We start from the raw sequence: 16526 nt of genomic DNA, 5'->3' as shown, positions 1-16526 counted from the left end.
ATTGATCGAACGACACGACGGCACTATGATACCTTCGATGGCGGAACGAAGCTGGCACGTCATACATATACAACTGTCATATATACAACAACAAGCAAGCAGTGGCTTTAAAGCGCATCCGAAAACACTACACGACGAGGGAAACAATCAAAGTTCTTGACGCACAGAAGAACAAGACAAGACATGTGCTCAAGATCTACACACTATGGACTTCCAAGCACACTCATTGGTTTACGGCAGCAATACAATCATTAGTAGGAGAACTAACAGGTAATCTGAATGTCGATGATGTGAGGCTGAAATAGAAATATGATGCAATTAGTACCACTGGGAATACATACTTATCAAGCTCAAATAAATCTAATAGTGAAAACAGCGACCATCTAGTCGGGCACGATGCAGACAAGGAAGGACACTTGTTATCATCCTTTCCTTGTCATGCGTTGGCAGCAACAAGAAACATCACTAGAGAGAGATGGTGGCAGTCTCTATTCCAGTCGTGAATGATAGTGCAAATCAAAAAGGAGAACAAGCACGTATAGTAGTATCGTGGTAAGGAAAATCAACGCACTTTATGCTCATTACTTTTGTGAACACTTGTGCTCACTGTGATTTTACTCTATCTTCTTTATTAGTGAAGGCCTCTTTCCACAAATCAAGATCCGCCAAAATTTACACCTATTCTTTGTCTGACAGATTGCTAGTAAGTTATTTTCTATGTAATGATGGCCCCCCAAAAAAAGCAAGAAATCGAAAAAAAAAAAGTAGTGTTAGTATTAGTTTAGAAAAATATACAGTAATCAGCAAAACCAAGTCCGTGACACAAAACGCGAAGCTCAAGGCAATGGAAGAAGCAAAAGCCAATGTCGAGAAACGAAAAGGCGTCACTGACGTTTGATGGAGCACGAGGCCAAGAAGGCACACAAAAGAGGACATCAGTCGTATCATCGAATGGGCTTATTCATATCACACGCACAACAGCAGCGTTAAAACAAGTCTTGATAGATATGTTATACAAGCATATTCAGGAACCATCAACAAAACAAAGAGAAATCAACACGCAGAACAGCCAATTCTATTATCCACATCATACACAAAAACAACGTCAAGCCATGGCAAACACAAACACGCCATCAAGTTAAACTGCACAGGACGAGCGAAGGGATTGGTAATATTGACAGTACGTACAAACAGAAAACAGCAACAGGTGCTCAAATTTCATCTAATCGTCACTATCTAACATAAAAAGCTCTTTGACGTTCATCTGTTTAGGTCTAAGACTATTTCCATCGCCAAAATAACCTCAACAATCATCAGTGCAAGACATAGATTCGAAGCATAGGAGATCAACTTTCAAGTCGCAACTCAGGACAACGCCGTCTATGCAAAAGAGCGAAGTCAAGATGATCAACTAGGAAATGCGAAAATACGGTTCGTGGCTCAAAAAAAAACAACAGACAAACTGACGGCAATATGGGTACTGAAAAATCGACAACACATCAAGACAGAAAGGCAGAACCAAGCAGCGAAGTGCCTGTACTAGTACTTTTGTATAGATCTTAAAAAAACAAGCAAAAAAAAAACAAAAAAGAACAGGGGGCTATCATTACTTAGGACGTGAACTTACTAACAGCTGCAGGACTACACGACTCTTTTTATAAGTACTCAAGTCAAAACATCACCTAGATTAGAAATGCATATATATATATATATATATAATTACAAATAAAGCTCTAAATTCGGTACAAACATAAATGATGTTTTTTTCAACGAAAAGAAAATCAGTGTTTGTAACCATATGTGAGTTTCCGAAGAACGACTGCCAAAGGCTCACCATGTATGTAGTATGTCAATACTGATGTTAAATGAAAGCGAAAGGATTAGGAGCTAAAGTGTGGCTATATTTTCAAGTAAGGTACCTGCAACGCAACTCTTCTTCTGTATATCTCACAATACTTTGACATCATAAATTGCAAAGCAGTTATCCTGGGCTACATCGTTATACATAATGAGCCATAAAACTACACTTTGTACAAAGATGTTTGGATGTGAAGTAGTAGTCAGAGTAGCCTTCATAAGAGGTGACATTAGAAATGGAGCTATGATATCACTGTAAGAGGGCGATTTGTATGGTTATGATTTTCCCCTAAGAATCCAGTGAAACGACATATCTCAGAACGATGATGATCAATATGTTTCTCACGCAATCAATACTACCATGCTTTCTATGTAACAAAGCAAGAGAATGATTCCTACCATATCTACCACTTGCTCAGAAAATGAGAATGGGAGTATATAATTACATCGCAAGAGTACCGTATAATAGAATACAGACTTCTTGCAATGGCTACTGTAGCAGCATGATGAACGTGCTGCTGTACATATTACGTGGACAGCATACTACGTCTAATCATGAAAGTGTCTTGAGGACTGCACCAAAAGATGACTTTAGGCTGGTAGATTACTAAAAATATATGCACAACGCTCTGAAGGGCACGGAGTAGCAGCCTGTGGTGTACTTTGGATGAATAAATGTTGAAGCACGCTAAGAAATCTCAGTTATTTTGCAACACTCACACCAAAGCTGCGTAGCTTAAACGTACATGCATCATCTACACATTTCCAAAATGTCGTCACGCATGTCTTCCAGCGTTTGTGTTATTATTTCACATATAGGCACTGATCCATACTTAATAGCTCTCTTCCACAGCGTTATTCTTCATATAGAATTCCGCCGTTGAATTTCCGGATCAAAATGACAGTAGTATCAGTCTATTAAGTAGGATGCCTTAGCGACAGGACTTCCCGGATTATATATCGACATATCATGGTATAAGAAGCTTCTGACTACCAATTTACTGCGCTTTGTCTCTACCATGTGCTAATTTCGATCGGGAGGAAAGGAATTCGTTGCATGACTCTTATACAATCTCACGACAAGACATCTAGATAGCAAGTATTACATATGTAGCCGTTACATTATACGTTCCAATATGCCCACCCTTTCCTCTTCGCCTTCAGCTCCTTGTTTCCTCTACATTCGTGAACCAAAGGAAGCATTTCTTTTTAAAAACAGTGAAAACTACTGGCATACCTTATAGACTTCGAACGTTTTATATAAATACGTCAGGCCTATAAGATAATTTGAATAACTCAAAAGTGGAAGCGGACGATTCTCACAAGATCTCAAAAGTCCAGTGGTAATAATTCGATCGTTGCTGCTAACAGATGCCTGTGCATATCTTAACTACCCTGACTTGTGGCTAACAACATTTGCGGTGTTTCTATTGTAAAGTTACTGTTACCATCGTATTATGTAATCACCAAGTTCCCTTCTCGCTGACGCACTGGCCAAGAAACCTTGACACGGTGCCTGGAAGATCTAAGCGGAGACCCGTATGTGAAACATTCCACGCATTAAGAAGAAATCATGCAGCGCCATAACGACGGCGACGACGACCGTTTCCATAGTACTTGTACTTCTCTAGCCCTCCAACCCCTTTATTTCTCTATTTATTATAGCTTCGCTTCATCCAAAGCGAGCATAGCTGAGAAAAAAATTGTTACGTCACGCGTCTAGCGGATATTCAATTATCTATTGTTATTAAGAAGAGAGCAAACTTTCGCTTTTTCTTCTTCACCAGCGTTATTGTTTCAAGTTCAACATGAAGTACAACTACGATCGCATTTACATTGACCACCTCCACCGCCGTGTGTTTGAGCCCTGCTTCTATGAAGCCCCCACGTTACCGCTCCTTTGGGAGTATTATCCCTGGAAAACCGTTGGTATTGCCATCGTCGCCATTTTGGTTTGCATTGTCTGCGTTCCTTTCTGTCGGCCGGCGCGTCCCTTTGTTGCTGCAACGATCAAGTTGCTAGTTGCCCTGGTTGCGTTTGTCGCCTTGACAATCGTCCGTTTTGTCCTCCCGTCTCCGCCCGCAAAGCAGTTTTATCTGCGTTTGCCACCATCACCACCGTCTCATGCCGCTTCCACTCATCCCCGTCTCCATTCCTCTCCGGGTAATTACCCTGCCGTCAATGGCGAAGAGCTTGGTGCTGCTCAAGCATTGAAAGGAATGTCGAAGGCTAAAGTTGTGGATGTTGTCGCCGTCGCCGTCGCCCAAGAGCACGTGCAAAGAGAAGAAGTAAAAGCCGCGAAGGATGGTGCCGCGCAAAAGTACGACGTTGAGCAAGCCGCGAAGGACGGTGATTCCGCGCAAAAGTACGACGTTGTCGAAGCCGCGAAGGAGTTCCGCGCAAAAGTACGACGTTTGAAGCCGCGAAGGATGTCCGCGCAAAAGTACGACGTTATTGAAGCCGCGAAGGACGACGTTTCCGCGCAAAAGTACGACGTTCCTGAAGCCGCGAAGGATGGTGCCGCGCAAAGTACGACGTTTTGAAGCCGCGAAGGACGGTTCCGCGCAAAAGTACGACGTTGAAGCCGCGAAGGATGGTGATTCCGCGCAAACGTACGACGTTGTCGAAGCCGCGAAGGGTGGTGCCGCGCAAAAGTACGACGTTGTGAAGCCGCGAAGGATGGTGCCGCGCAAAAGTACGACGTTGTCAAAGCCGCGAAGGATGGTGCCGCGCAAAAGTACGACGTAGCTGAAGCCGCGAAGGACGGAGACACCGCGCAAACCGACGGCGACGAAGAAATGCACGAGGCTGACGATGACGAGCCTGCGGCTGCTGCGCCTGCCACTTATGCCTATCACCACCACCATCAACACCACCACCGTCACCAAGTTCTTCGATTCCGCCCCTATGCCCATCCTAGCCACCACCATCGTCATCTTCTCCGAAAGCGTCGCCTCCACTCCTCCACCACCACCACCACCATCAACATGCATATGCCGCCTATGTCGTCCACACATCATCGCCATCATCGTCACCATGTTCTTCGATTCCGTCCGTATGCCCTTCCCAGCCACCACCGCCGTCATCTTCTCCGAAAGCGTCGCCTCCACTCCTCCGCCCCCATCAACATGCATATGCCACCTGTGCCTTCCAGTCACCATCGCCACCATCGTCACCACCATCATGTCCTCCGTTTCGCACCTTATGTCCTCAACAACACCATCAACCGTCGTTTCCTCCGTCACCGCCGTCATCATTCCCGCACTCCTTCGCTCCGTTCACTTATTGCCGCCGCCAACCGTCACCATTCTTCCGCAGCCGCCACTGCCATGATCGTCGATGCACCCTCTTCTCCCGCTTCTCCTGTCTTCGTTCCCGCCAACACAAACTTCGACGTCGACTTTCCGCCTCTTTCCCCCGTCCCATCACCCACTGCCAGCACCATCACCATCAGCACCGCTTCTTCCCACTCCTCAGCTCCGCAGTCCCCCTCCATTCCTTTGTCTTCACCCGCCGCCGCCGCCACCACCACCAACAACCCCGCATCAGAGCCTCGTGCTCATTATGAAGATGAAGAGACGACGAATACGAATACGACGAAGATGACGATGACGATGACGAGGAAGCGGTGAATTCGCTGCCACAATGGCACGAAACCTCGGTCTGGAGATGTACCAGGTCGCGATGCTGCAGCATCATCTCAAGCATGATGGAGAAGACGAAATCCTAGAATGTCTTCTCATGTTTGCTCACGGCGACAGAGCACGCGCCGCTGAGTTGGAGAACATTCTGTCGTCGAGTAAGTGAAAGCATTCATTATTATATGGCGTTTAAAAGATTTAACTGCTAGAAAGTGAGCTAACTGTAATGTTTTCGCTCTTAGTGGACTTGTTATAGCCAGGTGCTTCTGCTTTTTCTCGTCTGGCGTTCTTTGTGGTCGCTCGTTTGTCCGGCGATGTTCGCGTTGTGTACGTGCGCTCTGGTGAGTTGTTTATGTGATCTTATCCTAAGCTCTACTTGCTTGATCTGCGTAGATACTAATTAATGACGCTCTCATATCTTTATAAACAGTGCGCACTCTGTGGCTCGGTGTTGTCTGGCGGTTTCCGCCTTCGTCAGGCGTTGGGGAGCGGTCCGGTCATCTCAGTGGATGTTTCTTTGAGGTAAAGGCAGGATTGAGTTGGCAGTGGCGGCGGCACTGCTGCAGCCACCGGGGGTTGAAGGGATATGGAGGGGCACATGGGGATAGCGATGATGGTGGAGCCGGTGGTGGGGAGGGGAACAACGCTCTGGTTGTGTAGGCAGCGGGAATATACCATCGAGTCACATGTACAGCGGCGATTCTTGACAGCAAATGACAACCCAATCGAGCTTGTATAATTACGGTACGTACTATGCTTTCTTTAATACCTACAACCATCTTTATAAGAAGAGGCTTACTAACTGATATAAGCTTTTTCCTTTCCTTGTTACCTTCTTCATACTGCATTCACCTCGGATGTGGTTTGAAGAAGGCTCCTAGAAACTTAGGAATTTATTCCTTTCCCGGGGTTGTCATTCCTGTCAGTTCCAGCTCATGTGGATGGTGTTCCTGCAGAAGTCCTACCTGTACCAGAGCAATGTTGTTCCTCCAATCCCCGCCACCCGCTCAACCGGAGTTATCCTCGCCCTTTCCATATCCTGGATCCCCCACCGGTTGTAGTCAGTGTCACGTCATGTAAGTCCAACTCCTTCCTTCACCTTTGCCTCGGGGATTTCTGAAGCTGGGGTGTCCGGGCTGGGGTGTTTGGCCAGCGGTGTGTGTAGTACGCCGCGATGGAAAGTGTCAGCTTTCCAGGCTAGCCGAGTAAAAAATTCGGGGTGTTGGGAGAATCCCGTCTTTGGCTTGATCACATCGTCTTGTGTGGTGTTGGTGGATGAATCATGATGATTGCTGCTACAGGTGGCGTCAGAGTTCCAGGGTTTGGTTTCGAATCGAGGACTGACAGAATCCCGTCTTTGGCTTGATCATGCCATTTCACGTGGTTTTGATGGATGAATCTGACGGAAAGTCATGATGACTATGCTGCTACAGGTGGCGTCAGATTTCGAGGCTAGCCGAGTACAAACAACCTCTCTACTTGGTGTCGATTCGAGGATTGGCAGAATCCCGTCTTTGGCTTGACCATGCCGTCTCTTGTGGTATTGGTGGATGAATCTGACGAGCAGTCATGGTGGTTATGCCGATACTGGTGGCAACAGATTTCCTGGGCTTGGTTTCGAATCGAGGATTGGCAGAATCCCGTCTTTGGCTTGATCAGTCTATTGGCAGCACATGATCATATACACCTTATGCGAAATTTCTTTGACGGTTTTTTTTCTGATCTGACGTTCCTGATCATTACAACAACAGCAACGACAACGACAACGACAACGACATCGAACAAGTGTGCGTCCAAGGACAAGCAACATCCAATGAAACGACGAATCGACATATTAGGAAAGGAGCAGATATACTATCTAGTGATAATGCTATGGCGACAAGTACTATCCAAACGGATGCGGATATCTGCACTCAAGATCCTCATCAAAAGGCAGTACAAGCATTCAACACTTGCATGGGCGAATTAACTGCAAGTCATCGTGTACAAACTCTGACATCAACTATTGTGGGTGGACAAAACGACCGAGACAAAAAGACGACACGTGTCTTTTGCGCGAATCGGACAGCAGTCGTTGACCTGTGGACATCGGCATGGAAGGAATTCTGAGCTGGTCAAAAAAATCGGCAACAATGGAATATGGCAATTATTTCGGTCCGTCGGAAATCAATAAGGTGGCAACAAAACAATGCCATTCGAGGCGACATCTTTTGATATGGTGGCTATTGGAAGCATAGGACATGAACTTGGAAGTCGGCAACAGCACGAATGATAGCTTGTCAAGCTGGTCAACGATGGCAACTTTTATTTATCCCTGCTTATGACAACGAAAACAACAGAGAGCAACAACCATCAATCAAACCAAGAACAATACTGATTGTTGGCAGATAACCTGTGGCTACCGATGTGGCGGCAATCACACACAAGAAGCAAAAGCGCCAAGGAATTACGAGAGCTAGGCAATGCACGATATGATATGACGTTATCTTGGCGAACCAGAGTCATTACACACATATACGGCGGGAATACTCATGGCATCAACAATTTAGGCGGCAACACAGGGTCAATCCGATCTTCACTGTGTGACAGCACAAATCAAGCGGCAGCAAGGGCGGAAATGGTGACAAACCTACAGGGAGCCGTAATTGACAACAAAAGCAAGGACAACTAACTAAAAAGACACAAAAACAAAGTTGACGACACATTCGAAATGACAACAAAACCAAAGCTTTCATCAATAGTTGCGAGCTATAAAAAGGCAGAATTGACAACAAACGCGAGCGACATGAATCGCACCAAAGCAATGACAGCAAAAGGCAAAACCATCAGCAAGATTTGGGTGAAACTGACAACATTTCACACGACCGTTTAGTGGATGTCATACAAAATAATAGTAAGTGTACAGTACGTGACTATTTGATCAGGCCAATACTTCAGGGAATGATACTTATATACATCTTCTCTTAGTAGACAAGGCGGCAAAGGTGGCACAAAAAGTCGGCGATGAAGATTCATAAAAAGCATCGGCATGTGCAGCAGGGATATCACGGACAACAATGCTCAGAGCTTTTTGAACAAGCCAGTTTCGCTTCTGCTATGGTGGTCTATGTCACGCGGTGGCAAATGAACAAGCAGCAGGCAGTGGCAGCAAAAACAAAAAAAAATGCCCAAGGGCATCAATCAAGACATTGTCTCTAAGGACAGTATCAGCAAGTGATTGATCGAACGACACGACGGCACTATGATACCTTCGATGGCGGAACGAAGCTGGCACGTCATCCATATACAACTGTCATATATACAACAACAAGCAAGCAGTGGCTTTAAAGCGCATCCGAAAAACACTACACGACGAGGGAAACAATCAAAGTCTCTTGACGCACAGAAGAACAAGACAAGACATGTGCTCAAGATCTACACACTATGGACTTCCAAGCATACTCATTGGTTTACGGCAGCAATACAATCATTAGTAGGAGAACTACACAGGTAATCTGAATGTCGATGATGTGAGGCTGAAACAGAAATATGATGCAATTAGTACCACTGGGAATACATACTTATCAAGCTCAAATAAATCTAATAGTGAAAACAGCGACTGATCTAGTCGGGCACGATGCAGACAAGGAAGGACACTTGTTATCATCCTTTCCTTGTCATGCGTTGGCAGCAACAAGAAACATCACTAGAGAGAGATGGTGGCAGTCTCTATTCCAGTCGTGAATGATAGTGCAAATCAAAAAGGAGAACAAGCACGTATAGTAGTATCGTGGTAAGGAAAATCAACGCACTTTATGCTCATTACTTTTGTGAACACTTGTGCTCACTGTGATTTTACTCTATCTTCTTTATTAGTGAAGGCCTCTCTCCACAAATCAAGATCCGCCAAAATTTACACCTATTCTTTGTCTGACAGATTGCTAGTAAGTTATTTTCTATGTAATGATGGCCCCCCAAAAAAAGCAAGAAATCGAAAAAAAGAGAGCAGAAAAAAAAAGTAGTGTTAGTATAAGTTTAGAAAAATATACAGTAATCAGCAAAACCAAGTCTGTAACACAAAACGCGAAGCTCAAGGCAATGGAAGAAGCAAAAGCCAATGTCGAGAAACGAAAAGGCGTCACTGACGTTTGATGGAGCACGAGGCCAAGAAGGCACACAAAAGAGGACATCAGTCGTATCATCGAATGGGCTTATTCATATCACACGCACAACAGCAGCGTTAAAACAAGTCTTGACAGATATGTTATACAAGCATATTCAGGAACCATCAACAAAACAAAGAGAAATCAACACGCAGAACAGCCAATTCTATTATCCACATCATACACAAAAACAACGTCAAGCCATGGCAAACACAAACACGCCATCAAGTTAAACTCCACAGGACGAGCGAAGGGATTGGTAATATTGACAGTACGTACAAACAGAAAACAGCAACAGGTGCTCAAATTTCATCTAATCGTCACTATCTAACATAAAAAGCTCTTTGACGTTCATCTGTTTAGGTCTAAGACTATTTCCATCGCCAAAATAACCTCAACAATCATCAGTGCAAGACATAGATTCGAAGCATAGGAGATCAACTTTCAAGTCGCAACTCAGGACAACGCCGTCTATGCAAAAGAGCGAAGTCAAGATGATCAACTAGGAAATGCGAAAATACGGTTCGTGGCTCAAAAAAAAACAACAGACAAACTGACGGCAATATGGGTACTGAAAAATCGACAACACATCAAGACAGAAAGGCAGAACCAAGCAGCGAAGTGCCTGTACTAGTACTTTTGTATAGATCTTTAAAAAAACAAGCAAAAAAAAAACAAAAAAGAACAGGGGGCTATCATTACTTAGGACGTGAATTTACTAACAGCTGCAGGACTAAACGACTCTTTTTATAAGTACTCAAGTCAAAACATCACCTAGATTAGAAATGCATATATATATATATATATATATATATATAATTACAAATAAAGCTCTAAATTCGGTACAAACATAAATGATGTTTTTTTCAACGAAAAGAAAATCAGTGTTTGTAACCATATGTGAGTTTCCGAAGAACGACTGTCAAAGGCTCACCATGTATGTAGTATGTCAATACTGATGTTAAATGAAAGCGAAAGGATTAGGAGCTAAAGTGTGGCTATATTTTCAAGTAAGGTACCTGCAACGCAACTCTTCTTCTGTATATCTCACAATACTTTGACATTATAAATTGCAAAGCAGTTATCCTGGGCTACATCGTTATACATAATGAGCCATAAAACTACACTTTGTACAAAGATGTTTGGATGTGAAGTAGTAGTCAGAGTAGCCTTCATAAGAGGTGACATTAGAAATGGAGCTATGATATCACTGTAAGAGGGCGATTTGTATGGTTATGATTTTCCCCTAAGAATCCAGTGAAACGACATATCTCAGAACGATGATGATCAATATGTTTCTCACGCAATCAATACTACCATGCTTTCTATGTAACAAAGCAAGAGAATGATTCCTACCATATCTACCACTTGCTCAGAAAATGAGAATGGGAGTATATAATTACATCGCAAGAGTACCGTATAATAGAATACAGACTTCTTGCAATGGCTAGCAGCATGATGAACGTGCTGCTGTACATATTACGTGGACAGCATACTACGTCTAATCATGAAAGTGTCTTGAGGACTGCACCAAAAGATGACTTTAGGCTGGTAGATTACTAAAAATATATGCACAACGCTCTGAAGGGCACGGAGTAGCAGCCTGTGGTGTACTTTGGATGAATAAATGTTGAAGCACGCTAAGAAATCTCAGTTATTTTGCAACACTCACACCAAAGCTGCGTAGCTTAAACGTACATGCATCATCTACACATTTCCAAAATGTCGTCACGCTTGTCTTCCAGCGTTTGTGTTATTATTTCACATATAGGCACTGATCCATACTTAATAGCTCTCTTCCACAGCGTTATTCTTCATATAGAATTCCGCCGTTGAATTTCCGGATCAAAATGACAGTAGTATCAGTCTATTAAGTAGGATGCCTTAGCGACAGGACTTCCCGGATTATATATCGACATATCATGGTATAAGAAGCTTCTGACTACCAATTTACTGCGCTTTGTCTCTACCATGTGCTAATTTCGATCGGGAGGAAAGGAATTCGTTGCATGACTCTTATACAATCTCACGACAAGACATCTAGATAGCAAGTATTACATATGTAGCCGTTACATTATACGTTCCAATATGCCCACCCTTTCCTCTTCGCCTTCAGCTCCTTGTTTCCTCTACATTCGTGAACCAAAGGAAGCATTTCTTTTTAAAAACAGTGAAAACTACTGGCATACCTTATAGACTTCGAACGTTTTATATAAATACGTCAGGCCTATAAGATAATTTGAATAACTCAAAAGTGGAAGCGGACGATTCTCACAAGATCTCAAAAGTCCAGTGGTAATAATTCGATCGTTGCTGCTAACAGATGCCTGTGCATATCTTAACTACCCTGACTTGTGGCTAACAACATTTGCGGTGTTTCTATTGTAAAGTTACTGTTACCATCGTATTATGTAATCACCAAGTTCCCTTCTCGCTGACGCACTGGCCAAGAAACCTTGACACGGTGCCTGGAAGATCTAAGCGGAGACCCGTATGTGAAACATTCCACGCATAAAGCGACGCCATAGCAGCGCCATATAACGATGACAACAATAGCACTCGTCCTTCATTGCCCCTTCTACTTGTTCACTTTTTTTCCCTAACGAGTATCTTGTCTACGCTCAAAACGAGCAAAAAAAAAGTTGTTACGTCACGCGTTCAGCGGGATTTGAATTGTTTTTGCTCTCATGGTCATAAAAAGAGTCGTTTTTCCTTTTTTTTTCTTCTTCACCCGCGTTTTTCAAGTTACCATGTCCCACATGAGCGAATCTACCAAGTCCTCCAAGTCTCACAAGAGCAAGTCTCACAAGAGCAAGTCGCGCAAGAGCAAGTCGCGCAAGACAAGCAGTAAGTCAATCTTCTCAAGCATGACGATGCCCACCATCACCATCCCCAGCATGACGATGCCCACCTTCACCATCCCCAGCATGACGATGCCGAGCAAGAACCAATGCGGTTTAGCCGCTTTCCGCACCGTTGTTGCCCTCATTTTCCTTCTCGTCAATTTTGCCCTTGCCTTTATTGTGAGATTCGCAGTGTACCACCCCTTGTGGGCCTGCTTTATCAGTGCAATGGTCATCATTTTCACCGTCCCGGGTTACGAGAATGCGCGTTACGATGTGATCTTTGTTGCTAAGATTGCTGTTCTTCTGGCTTGCACAGTTGTGCTTTTCGTTACTTTTGTCTTGTGGAAGCTCGTCAACCACTTCCATCCGTTGCCTCCCATCACATTCTCGCTCAAGTCCGTCCTACCGTACCTCTGCCCCGATTCCTCGCCGCGTCCCTTCCCGCCACCTCCTCGATCTGACGATGATCAGGAGCTAGGTGCTGCCACAGAGCGCGCGTGAACAAAAAAAAAGTACGACGACGAGAAAGCCGCGAAGGACGACGCATTCCGCGCACAAGTACGACGACGAAGCCGCGAGGGAGGTGCCGCGCAAAGTACGACGATGAGAAAGCCGCGAAGGACGACGCATTCCGCGCACAAGTACGACGCCGAAGCCGCGAGGGAGGTGCCGCGCAAAGTACGACGATGAGAAAGCCGCGAAGGACGACGCATTCCGCGCACAAGTACGACGCCGAAGCCGCGAGGGAGGTGCCGCGCAAAGTACGACGACGAGAAAGCCGCGAAGGACGACGCATTCCGCGCACAAGTACGACGACGAAGCCGCGAGGGAGGTGCCGCGCAAAGTACGACGATGAGAAAGCCGCGAAGGACGACGCATTCCGCGCACAAGTACGACGCCGAAGCCGCGAAGGTCGATGCCGCGCAAACGTACGACGAAGAGAAAGCCGCGAAGGACGAATTCCGCGCACTATGCCACCTATGCCCACCTATGCCCACCTATGCCACCTATGCCACTTATGCTGTCTTCGTCCCTTTTTCCTGGTGCTGTCCATCACTTTCCGCCGTTACTGCCGTCGTCTCCATTTGCTCCGCTTTTTTTCTTCTTGTTTTCCGGTGTCTGTTTGCGTGCGTTCTGCTGGGGTAAATATTCGATCTTGTGTTGAGCCCTATTTGCTTGATCTGCATAGAATACTAACCAATAATATTATCATCTCGTTTCAAGTAGAGCGTACTCTGTTGTTCGGTGGTGTCTGGCGGTTTCCGCCTTCGTCAGGCGTTGGGGAGCGGTCCGGTCATCTCAGTGGATGTTTCTTTGAGGTAAAGGCAGGATTGAGTTGGCAGTGGCGGCGGCACTGCTGCAGCCACCGGGGGTTGAAGGGATATGGAGGGGCACATGGGGATAGCGATGATGGTGGAGCCGGTGGTGGGGAGGGGAACAACGCTCTGGTTGTGTAGGCAGCGGGAATATACCATCGAGTCACATGTACAGCGGCGATTCTTGACAGCAAATGACAACCCAATCGAGCTTGTATAATTACGGTACGTACTATGCTTTCTTTAATACCTACAACCATCTTTATAAGAAGAGGCTTACTAACTGATATAAGCTTTTTCCTTTCCTTGTTACCTTCTTCATACTGCATTCACCTCGGATGTGGTTTGAAGAAGGCTCCTAGAAACTTAGGAATTTATTCCTTTCCCGGGGTTGTCATTCCTGTCAGTTCCAGCTCATGTGGATGGTGTTCCTGCAGAAGTCCTACCTGTACCAGAGCAATGTTGTTCCTCCAATCCCCGCCACCCGCTCAACCGGAGTTATCCTCGCCCTTTCCATATCCTGGATCCCCCACCGGTTGTAGTCAGTGTCACGTCATGTAAGTCCAACTCCTTCCTTCACCTTTGCCTCGGGGATTTCTGAAGCTGGGGTGTCCGGGCTGGGGTGTTTGGCCAGCGGTGTGTGTAGTACGCCGCGATGGAAAGTGTCAGCTTTCCAGGCTAGCCGAGTAAAAAATTCGGGGTGTTGGGAGAATCCCGTCTTTGGCTTGATCACATCGTCTTGTGTGGTGTTGGTGGATGAATCATGATGATTGTGCTGCTACAGGTGGCGTCAGAGTTCCAGGGTTTGGTTTCGAATCGAGGACTGACAGAATCCCGTCTTTGGCTTGATCATGCCATTTCACGTGGTTTTGATGGATGAATCTGACGGAAAGTCATGATGACTATGCTGCTACAGGTGGCGTCAGATTTCGAGGCTAGCCGAGTACAAACAACCTCTCTTACTTGGTGTCGATTCGAGGATTGGCAGAATCCCGTCTTTGGCTTGACCATGCCGTCTCTTGTGGTATTGGTGGATGAATCTGACGAGCAGTCATGGTGGTTATGCCGATACTGGTGGCAACAGATTTCCTGGGCTTGGTTTCGAATCGAGGATTGGCAGAATTCCGTCTTTGGCTTGATCAGTCTATTGGCAGCACATGATCATATACACCTTATGCGAAATTTCTTTGACGGTTTTTTTTCTGATCTGACGTTCTTGATCATTACAACAACACCAACGACAGCGACAACGACATCGAACAAGCGTGCGTCCAAGGACAAGCAACATCCATTCAAACGACGAATCGACATATTAGGGAAGGAGCAGATTTACTATCTACTGGTGATGCTATGGCGACAAGTACTCTCCAAACGGATACTGGTATCTGCACTCAAGATCCTCATCAAAAGGCGGTACATACATTCAAAACTTGCATGGGCGAATTAACTGCAAGTCATCGTGTACAAACTCTGACATCAACTATTGTGGGTGGACAAAACGACCGAGACAAAAAGACGACACGTGTCTTTTGCGCGAATTGGACAGCAGTCGTTGACCTGTGGGCATCGGCATGGAAGGAATCCTGAGCTGGTCAATAAAATCAGCAACTAAAGAGGATCTGCAGTGCCAAAATGACGCCAGCTAGGATCGAACCAAACGTTCGACATCATAGCAGTTTGATTTTACTGTATCTGCGCCAAGATCCGTGGCAACATGACATACAAAAAGGCATCTGTGCGAAAGAATGAATCAAGATCATCAAATAGAAGCTAAAATGACACGTCCTATGATATGGTTTCAAGTTGCAACATCATTACGCTAAAGTAGCAAGAATAATAACGAGCAAACTACCAGGAATGACGACAACACGAGCAACTGCAAAAATCAAGACTGAACGAATAGAACCTGGCGAACCTGCAGTTGTTTCAACGAAAACTGGACGAAACCTTACTAATATATGGAGGATTACACTAGATCTTACATTTTTAATAAAGTTTTTCAATCCGATACTTTAATTATGTCCTTCGTAAATAAGAAGAGAAGTTATTGTTTGCAGTATCCCTATACGTAAGCCTCACAAGAACACTTTATTTCAGTCGCGCTTTACCAAACGCTCAAGTACATATCGTAGTAAACATGCAACCTCTCTGCGTCGTCTTTTATTATAGTTTTTTGCTAGTCAGTCGACTAAACTTGAGACGCGCGTTTATATACATTGTGCTGTCATATACACAACTGCCGTCAACCAACATTGGTGACAGAAGAAAGGAGTGCTCATGGAGTATTCTCACCAACAATAGCTACGTCATATCAAGTGTAAAGAAGAAGAGGTTTCTTGTCGATCTGGTAACAAAAGGGAATCCCTACAGTATTACGTATTACACTGTTATGCATCAGTCTTACTGTTAACGACCGAGTGAAAGGAAAACAGAAAGTGGGTCCGGGACTTTTGCTCTGGTACCACCTTCTATTGTACTACTTTCCTCAAGAACGACAACGAATTATATGACGCTCAATTATGTACTTATTATGATTCGTGCGTTGGTGATTCGTTGCAGGGGGGATTCACAGTAGTACGTCTTCATGCCGCTCCTAATATAGCGCATAAAAATTTATCCTCTGCGATTTTTTTTTGGCATCGTAACCAAAGTAAAAGAGTATACGCGCGTGAGCATACACACGCTCTCTCTCTCTCTCTACCCGTTTACCATCTCCATTACGAC

At 44.9% G+C, this 16526-nt stretch overlaps 5 protein-coding genes across 5 annotated transcripts; all 5 read left to right on the top strand.

Moving 5' to 3' along the window:
* Positions 1-3665: 3665 nt before the first annotated feature.
* Positions 3666-4400, top strand: BDB00DRAFT_792249 (uncharacterized protein; the record flags this gene model as incomplete). Its single annotated transcript, XM_053121105.1, has 1 exon — positions 3666-4400. One exon carries the CDS (start codon positions 3666-3668, stop codon positions 4398-4400), a length of 735 nt encoding a protein of 244 aa, XP_052974275.1.
* A 7990-nt stretch (positions 4401-12390) lies between these two features.
* On the top strand, positions 12391-13070 carry BDB00DRAFT_850644 (uncharacterized protein; the record flags this gene model as incomplete). The annotated part of the gene is made up of 1 exon (XM_053125458.1): positions 12391-13070. The coding sequence occupies one exon, from the start codon at positions 12391-12393 to the stop codon at positions 12985-12987; it is 597 nt and encodes a 198-aa protein (XP_052974274.1). The 3' UTR covers positions 12988-13070.
* A 252-nt stretch (positions 13071-13322) lies between these two features.
* Positions 13323-14232, top strand: BDB00DRAFT_82178 (uncharacterized protein). Its single transcript, XM_053123422.1, has 3 exons — positions 13323-13628; positions 13714-14027; positions 14096-14232. Exons 1-2 carry the CDS (start codon positions 13403-13405, stop codon positions 13941-13943), a joined length of 456 nt encoding a protein of 151 aa, XP_052974273.1. The 5' UTR covers positions 13323-13402; the 3' UTR covers positions 13944-14027; positions 14096-14232.
* BDB00DRAFT_850638 (uncharacterized protein) lies at positions 14013-14354 on the top strand (the record flags this gene model as incomplete). Its single annotated transcript, XM_053125457.1, has 1 exon — positions 14013-14354. A coding segment is annotated over one exon (233 nt), but the record flags the coding sequence as incomplete, so codon positions are not given.
* Positions 14355-14464: 110 nt separating this feature from the next.
* On the top strand, positions 14465-15433 carry BDB00DRAFT_82191 (uncharacterized protein). Its single transcript, XM_053123432.1, has 2 exons — positions 14465-14586; positions 14719-15433. Exons 1-2 carry the CDS (start codon positions 14566-14568, stop codon positions 15247-15249), a joined length of 552 nt encoding a protein of 183 aa, XP_052974271.1. The 5' UTR covers positions 14465-14565; the 3' UTR covers positions 15250-15433.
* Positions 15434-16526: the final 1093 nt, after the last annotated feature.

Source organism: Zychaea mexicana (genome assembly GCF_025766255.1).
Source record: "Zychaea mexicana strain RSA 1403 chromosome Unknown BDB00scaffold_120, whole genome shotgun sequence".
NCBI lineage: Eukaryota > Fungi > Mucoromycota > Mucoromycetes > Mucorales > Lichtheimiaceae > Zychaea > Zychaea mexicana.
This window is presented reverse-complemented; position numbering and strand designations above follow the sequence as displayed.

What these genes read in the sequence shown, in the direction of transcription:
- BDB00DRAFT_82178 (XM_053123422.1), top strand. Translation starts at nt 13,403, where the DNA reads ATGCCGCGCAAACGTACGACGAAGAGAAAGCCGCGAAGGACGAATTCC. An exon ending in TTTGCGTGCGTTCTGCTGGG is followed by an intron (nt 13,629 to 13,713) that starts GTAAATATTCGA and finishes CGTTTCAAGTAG; the next exon opens with AGCGTACTCTGTTGTTCGGT.
- BDB00DRAFT_82191 (XM_053123432.1), top strand. Translation starts at nt 14,566, where the DNA reads ATGATGATTGTGCTGCTACAG. An exon ending in TGATGATTGTGCTGCTACAG is followed by an intron (nt 14,587 to 14,718) that starts GTGGCGTCAGAG and finishes ATGCTGCTACAG; the next exon opens with GTGGCGTCAGATTTCGAGGC.